This window comes from Prosopis cineraria, unplaced genomic scaffold (genome assembly GCF_029017545.1).
Source record: "Prosopis cineraria cultivar Desert tree isolate PC_DT_omini unplaced genomic scaffold, ASM2901754v1 PC5, whole genome shotgun sequence".
In the NCBI taxonomy this organism is placed as follows: Eukaryota; Viridiplantae; Streptophyta; class Magnoliopsida; order Fabales; family Fabaceae; genus Prosopis; species Prosopis cineraria.
In genome coordinates this window covers 31,586,995-31,605,646 of record NW_026555336.1, presented here as the reverse complement: position 1 = coordinate 31,605,646, position 18,652 = coordinate 31,586,995, and the positions used below count along the sequence as shown (strand labels likewise).

The 18,652-nt window shown below is 34.4% G+C and overlaps 2 protein-coding genes across 2 annotated transcripts; one reads left to right on the top strand and one right to left on the bottom strand.

The window, feature by feature from the left end:
• The first annotated feature begins 2,880 nt into the window (after nucleotides 1–2,880).
• LOC129311000 (uncharacterized) lies at nucleotides 2,881–4,897 on the top strand. Its single transcript, XM_054952923.1, has one exon. It carries the CDS (start codon nucleotides 3,566–3,568, stop codon nucleotides 4,670–4,672), a length of 1,107 nt encoding a protein of 368 aa, XP_054808898.1. The 5' UTR covers nucleotides 2,881–3,565; the 3' UTR covers nucleotides 4,673–4,897.
• A 2,243-nt stretch (nucleotides 4,898–7,140) lies between these two features.
• On the bottom strand, nucleotides 7,141–14,403 carry LOC129310999 (putative phospholipid-transporting ATPase 9). The gene is made up of 11 exons (XM_054952922.1): nucleotides 13,339–14,403; nucleotides 11,570–12,927; nucleotides 10,571–10,681; nucleotides 10,196–10,472; nucleotides 10,009–10,097; nucleotides 9,818–9,926; nucleotides 9,358–9,570; nucleotides 9,128–9,253; nucleotides 8,945–9,043; nucleotides 8,646–8,837; nucleotides 7,141–8,215 (listed from the first exon to the last, which is right to left on the bottom strand). Exons 1-11 carry the CDS (start codon nucleotides 13,732–13,734, stop codon nucleotides 7,598–7,600), a joined length of 3,588 nt encoding a protein of 1,195 aa, XP_054808897.1. The 5' UTR covers nucleotides 13,735–14,403; the 3' UTR covers nucleotides 7,141–7,597.
• Between the last annotated feature and the right edge of the window lie 4,249 nt (nucleotides 14,404–18,652).

Genomic DNA, 18,652 nt, shown 5'->3' with positions numbered 1-18,652 from the left:
TTAATTAAAGGTGTAATTAATAAAAAAAATTAATTGAGATACTTTTTAAATAATAATAAATATGAAAAGAGTATAGAATTTTAAAGATAATTAATTAACTTATTGAATAATTATATAATTTAATTAATTAAAAGTATCTGAACGGAATACTTCTTTGAACTTGATCTGTTTTTTTCCCCCAATTTATGTTAACTAACATCCCCAATAAAGTTGGATCCCTAATTTTGTTTCAGCAAGTATCGAGTCCTTTTCACACGAGCCTGCAATTTGAAAATTTATAAAATTGGGGTAATTAAATGTAATTGTGACATGTGATGTGTAAGCTTTGACCGTTAAAATGGGAAGTAAGATTGTACGGGCGGTGTGAGAAGGGACGAAACAAATTAAAAGAAGAGATATGAGACAACATATAAAGCCAGCCACTCAATAAAACAATGTCATCAAATACACTTTGACTTTGTTGATGCTCTTTTTCTCATCTTTGTCTCATATAACACAAATTCATTCATAAGAGGTATCATATACTCCCTCTGTTAATATATTTATATATATAAAAGATATTTTTTAAAAATTTATTTTATTTCTAAATATAAGCAATGTCATACTATTTTTAAATAATTAAAATTTTTTATCATTATCTTAAAAAATAAAAAAATATTTAATTATGTGTTATATTTATTATATTATGATATTAATTATGATATTATTAAATGTAAAATTAAAAAAATATTGTGATTTCATATAATTTTAAAAAAATAATACTTTTTTTATGTGTTCAAAATTCAGTTAAAAATATTTTATTATATATAGAAATTGAGGGAATATAAGAAATTAAAATGAAGAAGAAGCCACCTTCTTCAATCAATTAAATATTATTATTATTATTATTATTATTATTATTATATATCATTCATTACTCTCTTCCTTCCACCAAAGAGACATTATTTCCAAGGCATGCAACGTCCTCAAATTTCAAACTTGACGCCTCTTTGCTCCCAAAGATTATCATCAATGACTTATGACTATTCCTTCATTCCAAAATCCAAATCAATTCACAAACGCCCTTTGAGAGGATTTGTCTGAATATTAATTATTATTATTATTATTATTATTATTATTTAATGAAATATCTTGTGCTGGTAGATATATATGGAGTATTATATTGCTTTTTAATGCGAACTGAGTCTTCCTAAAATATTATGCGTTCTGGTATTGATTGAAATAATATCTAGTTTAGAAAATTAACAAGACTCTGGGCACTTACAGTGAGCTGACCGACACGTACAATTACCCGGAAATATACACTTTTATATATCTTGTCCTTTGATGTGCTTAATGTAGATTACTTCACACTCTTTTGTCATTAAAGTAGACCAGGCATCTCACTTTAAAAACATGTTAATATATGAACTCACACAATAAAACCTAATTTAATTAAAAGTGTGCATGTGTATCAATATATGGCATGAGAAGTGGACCTCATATATACAAAGTCTAATAATTAACAACACTTCAAATGAACTTTTTAGATTTCAAATGGACTTTCATGAAACTCAAATAACATTTGCGTTGGTTCCATTGACGTGAGTTATGACACACTAAGCATGAAATTTTGAATTTAAATACATACTTGACTCTATTTATAAATTACTTCTAATATTTTTTTATCAACATTTGGAAAAACTTTAAACTCCATTAAATTTATCTAAAAATTTAATATTTTTTTAATTTTACTCCCATTAAATATATCTACTTTAAAATAAAATATTCTAGTATTTAATAATTTCCTCTACATTTAATAGAGACAAAATAATAAAGATAAATATAATAATTATTCAAATGTTTTATAAATAGAATTAAAATATATATTCTTTTTTTACTTTATAGATCGAACTAGAAAATACTTTTGAGAGAGTCAATGCTTAAATCTAACCTAGATTGTTATGAATGACTTTTTGGGTGTGAAACCCTCTATCCAAGAAAACAAGTTTAGAGGAGTGTTATTCTCATCTTATATTTGTGTAGAAACATGATTTTGAGCGAAAATAAAGAAATTTCCAAACACACACGAGGAAGATGGAAGGAGACAGGTGAAGATATGGTTAGGAAAGTTAGGAAAGAAAAGATAGAAAGGACGTACGTGGGGGGACGATGAAGAGGGAAATCTAATACGGCACGTTATAACAAAGTAAACGTTACGGCCAAAGTATCACTCTCACTCCCTCACTCACTCAAACCATGTCCCTGTCACCGCAAATTATAAAGCCACTACGTGCACGCCCTGCCTATCAACCGTACGCCTCCCCCATATTCAATACGCATCCCTCGTCCTCCTTCTTACGTGGCCTCCTACCATCGGACACGTGTTATATCGCCCACTCACTGTGACGCTAGGCGTCTGCCTTCACCATTCAAATCATCTCTCTGTCTTGTTTGTTTACAAAGGAATATGCAAAGCAGGGGACTTGTGTGGAATATAAAGTTTGTTTTAGGAAAAATTATACCTACAAAAGCTATTATAAAATACATAAAATATTTGTAAGTCTTAAATCTTATATATTTATAATTGGATAAAAGATATCTATAATTAAACGTGTATTTACAATTTTTTGTATTTTATATAATCTCTTAGTAATTAGATATCTTATGTGAAACTTAGGTATAATTCTTCCTATAGTTTAAGTAATAAGAGAATGGTACCAGCTTAATTTGGAGCTTTAAAAATGTAGCAATGTTGATAGCAGAGCCTCCCCTTAACATAATAATATACAAACCTCCCTTTAAGTGAAAGATCACGGATTTGACCCAACTTGCAATGTCAAGCTGTTAGTACCGATCATTTTAATTAAGAAAAAAATTGGACATGGGACAGGCTTAGGATTAGGATAGGATATCTAGTGGTTCATGCGAGAAAAAATGATGGGCATGCAGAGAGGTGAAAATGCTTGACAGTTTTGAGAGAGAGGGTGATGGATTTCAAAGATATGATTTGAGGGTGACTTTGGCGAAAGGAGAGAGACGTGGGTTTGATTTTCTCACCAAAGTGAGAAACTTAGGTGATGGTGGGGTTAGGGTTCTTTGATTTGATTTGATGGTACATCTGCATGCAGAAGCAAAGCAAGCAGGAGCAGTAGAACAGTGCATTCACTCATTCATGCATTAAGCAAGCCAATGACGAGTTTGTTCACTCACTCACTCAACAATCTCTCATTTCCCTGTTCCTTCTTTCCCTCCCTCCCCTTCCCTACACCTCAATAATAATGCCTGCATCGTCTTCTCTCTCTTTCTGTCTGTTCCTTCTTCTTTTTCTCTCTCTTTTTCCTGCTTGCCAAACGTAAAGGTGACGCCTCTCTTCTGTACTCCTCACTCATCCCTTCTTTCTCAAAACAACCCCAAAAGCTAAAAAAAAACAATCTCATCTTTCCTTTCTGCTTTCACTTTCCTTCCTTCTTCTTAGTATTTCATTCATCTTTCCTTCCTTCTTTTCCCACAAGGTCACTCCTGGTTTTGATTTCGCTCCTTTTTTTGTGTTTTTTTTATATTTTTTTTTGGGTTTTGGGAAGCCATGAAAGAGAGGAGAAGCAAAGGGGTTGAGGCGGTGGCTTACCATCACGATCATGACTTGATGGATTACCAGTATTACTCTACTTCTTCTGATCTTCCTTGTAAGAGGCATCCTTCTTCTTCTTCTGTAGGTATCTGCGCTTACTGTCTCAAAGATCGTTTGGTGAAGCTTGTGTGCTCTGATTGTGGCGAGCAGAGGCTTTCCTCTTGTTCTTGCTCTGAGATCTCTCCCAATCGGAACTCCTGCACAGTCGAGGTCGGGAGCGTCGGGAGAGTTTCCTTCCTGATCGAGAATGAGAAGAGTGAGACCTTGATTCCGCATTCTAAACCTAAATTGCAGGATAAAGTGGAGGAGTTCGTGATTCTCAGGAGGACCAGCAGTAACAGCGTCGACCTCAAGAGAAGTGGAAGGTTCTGGAGAATCGGGAAATTGTTCAGGAAGAAGAAGGAGAAGGATTGCGGCAGAAGCGTTATTGGTGGATTCGACGAGAAAAGCGATACATGGGCTGGCGATCACGGAGGCGTATCTAGGTCCAGATCTCTCTGTAGTTTCCGGAACGGCGGTGTATTCGGATCTGAAGATGGTGGCGATTCAATCTTATCGGGAGCCAGGAGCTCCATTTCTGCGGCGAGAAGCTCCGGCGTGAACGGCGGTCTGCTTCTTGAATCCGGAAGAAGAAGTGGCTACAGTGAAGCAGAACCCAGAAGGAGTGGATTTGATGGCGAGAAGAGAGATTCATTCATGGACGTTGATGGAGGATTCTACGGGGTAAACAGACGCGTGTTTTCACTGAGAGAGAGTGATTTCAAAGGCATGGACGAGTCAAGATTCATAGACTTGAAGCTTGATTTTTCTTCAGAATCAAAACCAGAGTATCCATCTGCAAAACTGGGTGATAGCATGTCTGCATTTGGGAGCACAAGATGTGGGAATTTCATGAGCAACGAAGGAGATGGAGATTTAAGGAGTGGAGGATCATGTAGGATCACTGTAAATGACAGAGGAGTCAAGAGGGGAAGAAGAAGCATGAAGAGTTGGCGATGGATTTTCAGGCACCATGGAAATGGAAAGAAAAAGGATGAAGAAGATCTGGTGTTCAAAACTTGATGATATAGTAATAGCAGAGTATCGATCAATCAAACAAGAATTGCAGGGCAAAAACCAACAAACCCATCTTCATTTGTAGCTTTTGATTAGATTAGTGTTTAGTCTGTGATTTAAATTCTCCTCAGTTGTAGTTTGATCACTTAGTCATATTACATTACCTCTCTTCCTCTCTGTAATAATGCTTCCTGGTAAATGCTTACTAGAAAGAGCTCAATACTTAAATTATATAGTGTGTGTGAGTGTTCTTGAATTCCTTGAAAGCACAAGGAGAAATGCCTACTTGTGCCCTGTAAATAACTAAACAAACCAAGAAGGATATATAAATCTCTAACCTAGGAAAATTTATCAGATTTGGTCCTAAGTTCTACTGTGGTTGCCACACTGAACATTTGCTAAATTGATTTTTATTGTTTCCTTCCCTGTTCCTCAATTCATGCAGAAACCTTATTTTATTTTTTATTTTTTTTTTCCTGTTTTGTTGGAGTAAATAAATTTGAGGCTAACAAGTAATTCTTAAAGAGAACATGAGTAGTTTCTTTATGGCATCTGACCAACGAAAAATTTAAAAAAAAAATTGATAAATTAAGGAGAGTGGTAGTGAGGTCCTTTTTGGACAAAATTTTCTCAAAAACAAGTTGGGTAAAAAATGAGTTGTAAATACTAATTTAAACTATTTTTCTTACAATTTTAAAGTTATATTTCATATTTAAATATTTATTTACAATTAAAATTTTTACATTTAGAATTATTTGAATTGATATTTTTAACTTATTTTTTAAAAATAAATTTATTTGAAGCTTAATTATGATTAATTCAATGTTCTAGACTCAGCTCTCATTTTCAATATAAATTAGAACATATCTTAAATATCAAGTATACATATTTAGGAGGTATTTGGTTTACTTACCCAATGAAAAATAGTGCAAGTAGTGCATAAAATATTCTGTATCTCTCTCTATAAATTAAATAAAGTGATGTGTGGGGGATTTTTTTTTCCCCCTCAAGTTTTAAATTCCGGGCAATGGAGTGCTTTTTAATTTTGTCATTATCATGCTAATCACTAGTAATAACAGTGAAAGATATATGGTTGTCTCTAGTTTTGTTTTTAAATTTTATTTTGATCTCTCCAGTGAATATAAGATACGAATGACCTCTATATCTTTGTCTTCATGTAGATAAGTCAAAACCCTGTGACCGAGACACAAAGATGGACCCATTGAATGCAATGTTATTTGTTGGCCAAAAATTAAAAAAAGGAATGTGAGGTTATTTTTGAGCACACACGTGTTCTCTCAATGAAAGATCCTAAATATAGTGTTTTGGTTTACAATGATATTTTAATACCAATTGACAGTTTTATTTTTATGAACTTTCAATTGTGTCTTTGCTTAAGGTATCAATGCCAAAAATCAAGTTCAGAACATGAATCAAAAAGAAAATAAGTTTTATGAATGGACTTTTCCATAAATTTAGTGAAAATAAGTTTTCTACTAGGATTTTTATGTTGATGTGATATCCAAGCACTCCTTTAATGTGAAGCAATTTATAACTACATGTTGGAGAACATAGGTTATCCAAATGCCATAATTTAACCAAACACCATGGATTCTAAGGTTAAAACATCACATATGCCCTAAAAGAAAAAATTAATTATTTAGTTCATGTAATTTTAACCTAATTGTAACTTCATTCTTATAACTTTAGTTGTGTTGTAATTCAATTCTTAAATTTTACTTCTTACAATTTAATCCCATAGTCTCAACCACATAATTTTTGATCCCTATATTTTAAAAAATAAAATTATAAAAATTAAAAATATTTTAAATTTTAAATATTTATAATATTTAAAGATTAAAAGATTAATCTTACAATATTTTGAATTTTTAATATTTATAATATCTTGAACTTTTAATATTTATAATATTTATAATATTAATAACAAAATTATAAAGATTAAAATTATGTTAAAATTTGTTAATAATAATTTAAATTATTAAGCCCTTTTAATCTTTATAAATATTAAAAGTTTAAATTATTTTTAATTTTTATAATTTTATTTTTAAAATATAGAATCAATATTTAAGTAATTGAAACTATAAGGATTAAATTGCAAGAAAAAAAAATTCAGAGACTAAATTACAACCGAGCTAAAATTACATCGACTAAATTATAACAAATCAAAATTTAGAGATCAAGTTACAATTGAATCAAAACTATAAGGATGAAATGATTAATTTTTCAAAAACAAAAAAGCTTCTTTTATTTTCATACTGTCAGATCAAGCTCTTTATTAGTAAAATTTTGTTTATAAAAGACCATATTCAAAAACATTTTGGAAAATTAGCAGCAGCTTAGACTCGAAGCTAGCCAAGCTGCAATACCAATATATATTGTAAGCTGATCAACAAAATAGAAATACCCTTTGCACAAATAATGTTAGGTAAAGTAACAGAAATGTGGAAATCAGATAAACAAAAATGGAAGTACAAGAACAGCAGTACTCTGCTCTGTTTCTCCAGCTAAAAGCAACTCTATTCAATTCTACACAGACTTTATATGCTTCTCTATACATTAAGAATCTTATGATACAAAATGTTGAATGAAAAAATCAAATGCTAAACAGCCGACATGGAAAAGGGGGATAAATATACAGTCTACTTCTTCCGTCCAACTATACTTTTCTCTGGACAAAACTTAGGTGCAACCTTTTTTTAATCAGATTCTCTAATAAAAAATAGGATACACGGATATTATTTCTACAAGCTGATTAACTCTTGTAACATTGACTCATTCATCCACATATCATATTTTTTTTTTCAGAAGAATCTAATAGCAGATAAGGGAAGAATTTCACCTAAGTTTTATATGCTGATGAACACAAACTTCAGCATTTGACACCTGAAAACAAGATGGCGCAAAAGCATATCATCTATGGTTAGAAGTTCTGTTTCTAGCTGCTAAGCGGGCTGTTGATCCCACGGTTGTTGGCCGCAACGATCTCTGCCTCACCATGTCACAATACTCAGGATCATTGGTCTTCCCTTCATACCTGACCCACTGGACCATTTCATGATACAATGGGAAGAACCTCCTCTGCATTGCTGTGTATGAGAAGTATGGTGTGAGAGTTGAGATGACCACGAAGAATGTCACGAGCCAAAAGGAAACCGAGGGAGCAAGAGTTTCAAGGAAGACTTTGTAAGCATTTGTGGAAAATGAAGGAGTCATTGCTCCATATATCATCAGGAAAATATACCAAAAAGCTATGGAACCCCAGATGAAAATATGCTGTATCCAGGTGAAGTAGCTTATGGCAAGTGCCATCTGCAAGTTCACAACCCACACAACACAGGTATACATTGTTGCTCCAAGGATGTCTCTCCCGGCAGTTCTTCCATCCTTGTCAAAGGCCTGAAGCTCCATTGCTTTTGTGCAAAAGAAGAAGATTATGATGGCACTAATGAATCCATTTAGCATCCAACTGAATATACGGCGCCAACTGAAGAGCATATTCTCTACTCCTTCTTGATAAAGCAAAGGAAACTGCCACATTGGAAACATCAATTAATCAACATAGGAACATACTAGGAGACTCTCTTCTTGAGAGATTTTAAAGATGCGCGTTGATTTGATGGGTTCAGGATTTTACTTCAAGAATCCTCCCTAGAGAAAATTAACCAAAGCTAATCCCTAGAACTTTAACTTACCGCAGAAAAAGTGAAGGGAGTTTATTGTATCTAATACATATGCTAGTTGTTATGTTTGAACAACATGCTACCATTTATAGTTCTGCTATATGCCAATCAAAATCCAATTAAGTCTTGTGCCATGGTAAATGGATTAAAATATTCATTTAATAGAAATTTAATGAGGTTTTGGTTTAGGGATAAGCGTGAGGGTTGATAAATATAGCTAATAGCTTTGATTGTTAGGCATAACTTTAGATCAAGAAATGAGCAGTGTATTAACTTACCTTAAGACAGTACCGGCCAGAGACATCCTGGTCAAATACACCGAGGGCAATCACAGGAAGTGAAGAGAAGAAGACATTATAGAGAGACAAAAACCAGTCATTGTATGCAGGTTGTGCAGAGAATGAAGAATACACCTCATATAAGAACAGAGGGAAGCCAAACGTGATGTTCTTGTAGAAAAAGTAACATATCTGCCAAAGAAGGATGAAAAAGTCAATATATTATCAAAACAAGGGCTAACATCATCTTTAGAAGTTGAATTTTTATAATGTGGAAACAGATATAAGAGTGGTAATACCATCAATGATATCCTTCTATAACACCAATGTCCATGCACAAGTAGTAACCGTTCCAAATATCTGAACTGTGCAATTGCAACATCACTAGACATAACAGCCTGATATAGGTTTAGAAAATAAAGGGTTGTTAGAAAATGAAATGAAAGGAAAAGCTAATTAAACTTTGGCAACTACCCAGGTACCTGCATTCCTTCAACGCCACTGATTCCAATCCCTATATCTGCCTCTTGAAGCATCCCCACATCATTAGCTCCATCACCAATAGCTAATGTAGTTTTTCCAGTGCCAGATTTAACCAGTCTCGTGACCTTGAAGGAAGAAACCAATAAAAAGAAAATATTCTGATGAACTGACATGAATGATGGCATTATCTCTAAGAAGAGAGGAAAGGACAAAATAGATTTGGACGTACCAATGCCTTCTGCTTGGGCGAGGAGCGACAGCAGATAACAGATGCACAGCTAATTGCAAGGTCCAGAAACATGTTCTTCATTTCATCCTCTAGAGCATAAACAAGAGATTTTCCATCAATAATCAGAGCAAATGCTTGCTGAGAGGTCCCACTGGATCCAGCAAGCTGGGCTCGGCCTTCAGATATCTGGTGGCGGACACTTTCTCTTGATGCCTTAAAAGATGAATCAGCATAAATATATGAGGAGACTATCTTCTAACGGAAAGCTTAATAATGGTAAAAACAAATGGAAATTAACGGAATAAAAGAAGAAAATCTATCACATCATGTAAGTAACATCTTATAAGTCCAGGTATGCAACCATGCATTGCATCTTTAGTAATCAGGAACTAAAAATCAATGCTCCATATGCAAACCACATATTCACAAGAACTAGGTAAACAGCTAAAACTTGTTTTACCTTGGCAATGGAAATTTTGTCCCCCTCCTTCTCCAATGTTTGAATTTCTGGAGTCTCCAGATGAATGATAATCTGCTTCATTCCTTGTCTAAGCAAACTACAAGCAAAACTGCAATTTTATACAGAAAAATGTCAGATATCTTACAAAGTTATTCCAGCCAACATCAAAGAGGCATATCACAATATAATACCCAATATTGATGGCAGTCTCCATTTTATCCCCAGTCAAAACCCAAATTTTAATTCCTGCTTGAGCAAGCTTATCGATGCAATCAGGAACCTAAAGAAAAGAAGAAGAAAAGAGGCATCCTTTTAAATCCTGTTCTAATTAATAAATATTCGCCTATGCAAGAAACATATGGTATTTTTCTAACTCACGCCATTCTGGAGTTTGTCCTCTACTGCAGTGGCACCAAGGAGGATTAGATTCCTCTCAACGTTATCTGATACTTCACCAATTAGCGTTTCCTTATCTGCACTGACTGAGTTTTTGGCTTCAGAAAATTTCTCATCAAACTCCTTATATTCTTCTTCATCTAGTTCACGATAGGCTAGTATGAGGGTCCTAAGACCTGCATCAGCATATTCATGCACATGCTTCATGGTTTTCTCTTCAAACTCTCTCCCACTCTTGGCAAGCCTTTCAAACATGACACTGCACATAACATGACAAATGGCTAGTCAATATGGTGAAAGGTGAAGTAAGAGCTTAAAAAAATTATTTACACTTTTAGAGGTTGGTTTATCTCAAACCTGTCAGCGCCTTTACTGAGTAGCAAAATTTTTCCCTCTTCATCTTTCACTATAACTGACATTCGCTTCCTTGCGCTATTAAATTCTAAAACATTGAGAAGTTTGTAGACCCTGCAAAATGAACCAAGTCATTGAATATCTAATATCCTATTAATCGGCACTTGACGTCGGAAAAAGAAATTTCCAATCAACAGTAGCTGACAACAGTTGAATCATGGACACCACATTATAGAAGTCATTGCACTTAGCATCGATTAGTGTGAAGAAATAAATTGAAATCTCAAACACCATGACAGTTCACTAGAAGGAACATGAACAGATATTAAGAAAAGTAAAGATGGCTTGAACAACATTCTAACCAATTTTTTCACAATTAAGACATTACAAAATAATATCAAATCATTAGCTGCACTTTGTCCCTGTCTAAGGAAGTCAAAATTTCAGGACCCACAAGTGTAAGCCAGGTTGGAAATTCACCTATTTGAACAAGAAGATTTAGTCTAGGTTCTCAAAAAAGCAAGGACTGAAAAATCTCCTTAAACTTCATGCCCCAACGGCAACTATTGAAAACATGTTAGGATTTCAGTTTAAAGATTCAAAGAGGTTTAGAAAACTCAGTTTACCATCCATCCATGTCTGGCTACTCTGAAGCCTCCGTTTTAAAAATTGAAATTGTCTTTCCAATCCCCAGTTTTCCCAACATCGTTCAGAGTTAGATTTGTAAACTAAGTTTGTTTAAAATTAAGCCTGCAAATGGATTTCCAAACACCGTCTAGACCAACAGCAGAAAAGAAATTACTATTTCAAGCTGTTCTATTTATTTATTTTTCAGAGAACTCAGGAGAAACAGAAAAATATAACTATTGCTGTTACAAACAAATACTTAAGAGATTGCATGTGCCCTCTGCACTGAGAATCCAACCTAAAAAATTTGTATAAGCAATCATTGGGTAAAAAGAACAAAGCGAAAAGAAAAGACAACCGATCAAAGAAACAGACCTTTCAACTTTCTTGCCAGAAACTAGATCCAACTCATGAATTGACACACTAGTCTGAGTCCTTTTGTAGAACTCAAAGCCAAGTTCTCTAGCTGCAATAACAAATGCTGCTTCATCTGGAGATTCAGCCTCATACGAGACTTTTCCTGTGTCCTCGTCCACTTCAGGTATGGCTGTATGACAGATTGCCAATAAGCGGAAAAACTTTTGGATAATATCAGCATTTGGCTCATTAACCCATTTGCCATTCGTTATCCTTTCGTCTGAAAAATTAAAACCTTTGATGGGCGTTTTGGCATCAGTAGAATCCCTGATTTCATCTAATTCTATGCCATTAACCTGTTCATGGATCAATGGCGAGCCTTTTCTTCTACCCATAGACTTCTCAACCTCTGTAATACCACGTCCATAAGCCACCCCAGCAACTGAACATTTAATGAACTCCATTGAGTTGCAGGTCAGAGTGCCAGTTTTATCAGAAAGTATTGTGTCAACCTGGCCAAGTTCTTCATTCAAGTTTGAAGTACGGGCATGAGCAGGCTTGTCTGCCTCTTCATAGTACATATGGATATCTTGATTGATGAAGATGCTCTGAAGGACTTTCACAATTTCTATTGACACGTACAAGGAGATTGGAATGAAGTAGCTATACAACATTAAGGCTGTTAAGGAATGATATATTGCAGCTGCTGCTGATCTTTTTGGATCAAAGAAAATTGTGGAACTATCTGGCCTTAGATACCACCTTTTCATCAATCCATTCTTCAAGTCATCTTTTGTTGTGATGCCAAAGACAACGGATCCAACAGATGACAATAGCAATAGCAAACAGAACATGAAATATATCACTTTGTCCATCTTCTTCTCGATCCTACTTCTCTTTGAAGGGGGAGCAGTAGAATTTTGTATTACTTTAGTGTCGTGACCAGTGAAAATAACAGCTCCAAATATGTAAGATGTATTTCGGAGTTTAGAGTCTCTCAAAAGAAGTTGCTGAGGAGAAAGAGGATATTGAAGCTCCTTAAAATCCAAGCTACCAATAAAAGAGTATAAATTTGCATTTGGATCTTCACATTTTACGGTCCCTTTAAAATACCTGAAGTTAAAACCCTCTTGCAAGTAAGAAGTTACCTCCAATCCTTGTTTCAACTTCAAATTTGTCTCTCCATCCAAATTCATGGTCTCAACATAACAGATAGCATCATCATAGCTGGATGAAAGCAACAGAAGGTCCGCTGGAAAGAATTCATCCTTCTCCACCTTCACAATATCCCCTACCATCAAATTCTTCCACTGGGTATATTCGAAAACACCATCACCTTTATGCACTTGAACTTTCCTATTGTTCACCTCAATATCCTGCAAAAATAACGAAAATGTGTGATATAATTCCGTTTCTGACCATCCTATATTTAAATCAAATTATCAAGAATCTTCAAGCTCAGCAATTAATCTAACTTGGAATCTCAGAGATAACGTATTTGCAAGTATAGGAACTATATCAACAACCTTCACAATTCATCCTGTTCAAGCACTACATATCATGTGGATTATGACTTTACGAACACTGGTTTTCTTTAAGCCTCTGGACACTGCTGATCCCATAGATTTTTTAGTCACGCGAACTGTGACTCGCAAGAAAATCTAAATAGTATATTTAAACAGAACCTGGAAAACGTAAATGAGTAGACCTAGCGTGACTCGTTTTGATTCCATGACACTTTTGCTGACAAGGGTATGAAAAGAGAATCAACAAGTGGCAGAAAGTACCTGCTTTTTGCGACGCCAATCTTCAATACCTTCCTTCACCATGGTTGCACCAATGACGATTATCAGAGGAATAATAGCACTAACAGCCGAATAGGGGGCAAGTTTGGTGAAGGATAAGACACCAGTGACTAAAAAATAAAAATTAGCCACTCTCCTAAACTGTTCAAACAGTGACTTAGGCAGGAAAGTAGCGAGAGTATATTTAGTAGAACTGACAGAATTATCTGGATAATTCTGAATTGCAGCCTCAGGGCTGTTCGGTTCATTGCAGAAGACAACCCTCGAATAGCCTCTTCCTCCAATATTTGAATAATCTTCTTTGAATGATGATCTCCCACAGGTGAATGAATAGATCTTGCTGAGACGCAGCTTTCTTCTTCTTCTTTCATCCCTCATTTTTTCCTCACCTCGCTTGTATTAAAAAAAAAAAAAAGATGAATTGACTATCAAGAGGTAGATGAACCCAGTAAAATGAACTTGTTTTGCTCTCTCCAAAAGCCGGTCTCAACTGAAAGTATCAAAATCAACTGTCAAAACAACAATTCTTAAAAAACCTCGAAGCAAGCAAGATATTCGGAGTGCTTGTTAATTTAAAGTAGCTCCTTTTAAGGACGAGATCCGTTACAGCCTCTCTGAGTACAACTACGTTGCCTTAGAAGCCCCCTATAGCTGAATCACCCAAGCAAAAAAATATATGTATTTATGTATAGAGAGAGAGAGAGTGAGAGAGAGAGAGAGAATAGATATTGAACGACAGAAAAGCTCTCAAAAACTCAGTAATTTAACGAGGGAAAGAATGGCGCGTTCAACTAAATGTGAAATCTTTACAGGAAATGAGAAATACCCAGGAGAGTATCCACCCCTAGTGAACCAAGAAAAGAAACGATTTCGAGGAAGATCAGAGGAGAGGCAGAATTAAGAAATGAAAAGTCCGTGGATTTGGTCAGTTTTGTAACGATGGCGTGAGGAGAAGCTTGGGACAAAGACTTGAATTAAATCTCGCATTTTGACTTTACAATGGACAATATGGTGAACGCGCATTTCCTCCCGAGCGTGACGAATTCAAATAGCGACTAATTTTCCAGGAAAAACAGAGCCACGGGAAAATTTCCGCCCAAAGACCAAATAATAATAATAATAATAATAATAATAAAAGATCGATACGTAATACGTAGAAAAATGGAAATCGTCAACATGAAGTTTCCATGGAATAAGGAAAACAGAATGGTGGGTTTCGTTCTATTTCGCGGGAAAGCTATGGAGCTCATCAATGGTGGATTGGTCACTGAGCTGTCTCTGTCTAAATAATGAAGCTTCAAAATTATTAGTAATTAAAACAAGAAGAAAGACGAGTTGATCCATTTTTATATAACCGTGAAGTACTCCTAAAAAATTAAATAATACAATAATAATTACAACGTCCAAGATGAAAACACTAAACAGAGACGAGAGCTTGGGGATTTGTCGTCTTCTAACAAATATGAACCACGTTACCTTTGTTCAGTCACTGCAGAGGCAGGAAATCTGGAGAGGGAGAGAGAAGCATAGAATAATATAATATTACTTAATCTTTAATTATTATAATTATAAATAATTTGAGAAAAATAAAGTAGTATAATAATTAGGCAAGGGACGATGAAGAAGGAAGATGTTTGGGCATTGTATTGTGGATCGATGAGATGAACAATAATATTAATGCGCCGTCTCAGGAACTGAGTGAAGTTAATATGAAGGAACATTAAATAAAATTAAGTTAGAGAGATAAACACAGACTAAACCACGCGCCGAGACTAGTCAAATCCCATCCCAATCTTTTACCGTTCATGGTTTCTAAGGTTGCCAAGAACTATTGTCAAGATTTACGACACGTCGTTCAAATTATTTAATGATGTTGATTTTTTTTTTTCAAAAAAAATATTACTATAACATTTTAAAAGTCAAGACTATTCCATAAAGTACTTTTAATTGAATGGGCAAAATTAATGTCATTTATTTTATATATTTAATATATTTATATTCAATTAAATAATGATAAATAAATTTTAATATATTAATAAAATTAATGACAAGAGTTTATTATATAATAAAAAATTTATATAAGATCAATATATCTTGATTTAATTAAAAACAAACACATTAAGTATATAAAGTTAAGTATATAAGTTTTTTTTAATTGAATTACACTTTTAATTTTAATAAGCCAGTTAATTGCTTTTAAAACTACACATTTTTTACATGTTTACTGTTATTTAATAGTATGTCTCAATTAAATTTTTTTATTAATTATGTCTTTAATTAAGAGTACTTTTGAGTAAGAAAAACTTGTTAATTACACCTTATAAGATTCAAAATGCTTTATATTTTTAACATGATATTTTAAAAATACTTTATAATATTAAATGGATGGAGGATTGTTATAAAATAAACTATTATATTCCATCTAATCCTGTAGTGTGAGGGTGTGTAAATCACTTTTAACTATTTCATTAAACATATAAAAGATAATTAAATCATTAATATTTTCTAAAGAAAGAATTTTTAAATTTACCTTTACAAAGTCAAGTTTAGTTGAATTGAATTTCAACAAAGTTTAGAACGTGTATCCAGATTTAACAAGCATTTATAAATGTACTCATAAATCATCAATCAATAGGGTTATCACATCTATAGTGAGAACTAATCACATGACCTTATAATTTATGATCAAATCTTAATCAATTAAACTAACCTTTATTAAAAAAAATCATCTTTATTAAATACATAGTCATTGAAAACATGTTCTCCCTTGCATGTAACCTTTTACCTAAATGCAACTTTGCAAAATGTATTATATATTATATGGACCACAAAAAATTTAGAAATAATCTTATCTCGTGTGCTGGAAGTAATACTTTTTGACGCAATTTCTTTTTGAGAATTTATAAGGTGATCTTGCACATATGAATTTTCCTTTTCTTTTAGATAGAAAGATAACCCAATTATTATGGTTCCAATGTTCTATCATCATTGGAAACACTTTTTGGTCAAAAAATGACAATTTTTCGCCTGCACATGCCAACTTTTTTTGTTCCCACGCTTTCTACTTTAAATTTTGAGTTAATCATAATTTAGTTAATTGCCGTGAAATTGATTACACTTTTAGTTATTCTTTAACGTTTTAGATGCTGGGGATCTCATGCGTTTCTTGGTCAAGATTTCATGCAAAGTTCATAATTAGCATTAACACTTAATTTTTTGTTTAAAAATACAATCATTTGTCCATATAATTTTATCAAATTTTATTTTAAATTTCTATAAATTTTTTAATATTTTTATTCTTATAATCCTTGTAATGTAACATCATCAGATATTTAAAAAATAAACATCACTCAATCTTGCTTGAACAGAAAATAATGAAAAACTACAAGAATTAAATGTAAAATTTGATGAAATTATACGTACCCGTAACTTTGTTTTTCCTCTTTTTTATTTATCTTATTTTGTATGTGCATCTCATACAACTCATTGATAAAAAAAATTGGAATACGGTAAGCAAAGTCTTTTTTTCTGTGTAGTGCCCACGTATCTTGAGCTTGCTCCATGTTGATAAGATTTTAATGAGATCCAGACTAATTCAAATTAAATCATGCAGCCGCAGTTATATTTTTAGAATTTGAATTCAATACTTTAATTTGTGAATAAATAGTCGCGTGTCAAAAAAGTTTTCAAATTGACCAAAACAACTCTATTTGCGAGCTGAAATACAAAAATCAACAATAATTTGGACCAAAACGACTTTAAAACTTCTATTCTAGAATGTCATAATTTTGGACCTACGCTGCTGTCTCATTAGCAAATTGACTATATTAACAAATAAAACAGAAATACAAAATCAAAAGTTCAAAAGTTGACAGTAAAAACAAAAGTAGAAAAATACAATTTGTAATTGGTATAATTATTACTACATTTCTGAAAAGAAACACGAATAAAATGTTGGAGTATCTGCTTTATGTCTTGGTAAAGAATTTTGTGACCTAAAGGAGAAAATAAATTTTTTTTGTTGAGCTTTATGTCACGGATGATATTTCCGTGACCGTGTAAAGACCAAAATAATGAACGGTCCGCTGGTTAGCCTCGCACAATATGGGTAAAGGGGGCGACATTAGCATTGGGGGTGTTCTACCTCAGTCTTCGGACTGTGTACACAACAGGTCGAGGGCTAGTGCCGCCTCTCTGATGAGCCCATGGCAGGGCGAAACCAGTGTGATCCGTACGTGGTAAGGCTTGTCCGGAGGATTATGGGGTCCTTCAGGACGCCGCACGGGCGCCGTGTGCTGCGCCAGACTCTCAGCCCGTGACAGAGTGGTATCAGAGCAGGACGTACTTTACTGCCATGTGCGCGTGGGGTCCCACGTTGGGACTGGTTGGCCTCGGCATCGCTCCAGAAAGGCCTCCGAGCAGGTGGGTCCAAAAGTGGGGACTCGGGCGGGATGGTTGGCCGTTGTCGACTCCACTCCTGTTGGCTCGCGGGTGCGAGTGGGTCCGAAGAGTACAGGACTCGGGTGGCCACTCAGCAAGTAAGCTGATGTGTTTGTGGCAGTACTGTACGTACGATCCTTGGGCGGAGTCGTTCTCCCCTAGCACGAGGGCATGCTAGATTGGGTGTGGGAGAATGTCACGGATGATATTTCCGTGATCGTGTAAAGACCAAGATAATGAACGGTCCGCTGGTTAGCCTCGCACAATATGGGTAAAGGGGGCGACATTAGCATTGGGGGTGTTCTGCCTCAGTCTTCGGACTGTGTGCACAACAGGTCGGGGGCTAGTGCCGCCTCCCTGATGAGCCCATGGCAGGGCGAAACCAGTGTGATCCGTACGTGGTAAGGCTTGTCCGGAGGATTATGGGGTCCTCCAAGACGCCGCACACACGGCGCCAGACTCTCAGCCCGTGACATTTAGCACCAAATCACCAAGTTGGATGGAGGAATCCCCATGATTTTGCTAGAAGTTATAAATCTAAAGGAGAACACTTCAAAGACAAACCGCCATGAAGATGTCAGGTGCTATCAAGTCAGATCCATAAAGGATAAGATGCTAATGTTCTGTACCATTCAAGAAAATATTCACTGAACAATAAGGTTTCTTTATTTTCTTGAACTTACATGTGTGAATTTCCTAATATGGTAATTGATGCAATGATGTTCTTATGCTCTTATCATTTGCAAACTCTGTATTTCATATATGATGAATTAAAAGATCGAATCCATTAGCATGTTTCCAATTATAAGTAGATCTAATGCAGAGTAGATCTTGCTTAAAATCCTGAATGAAAGAT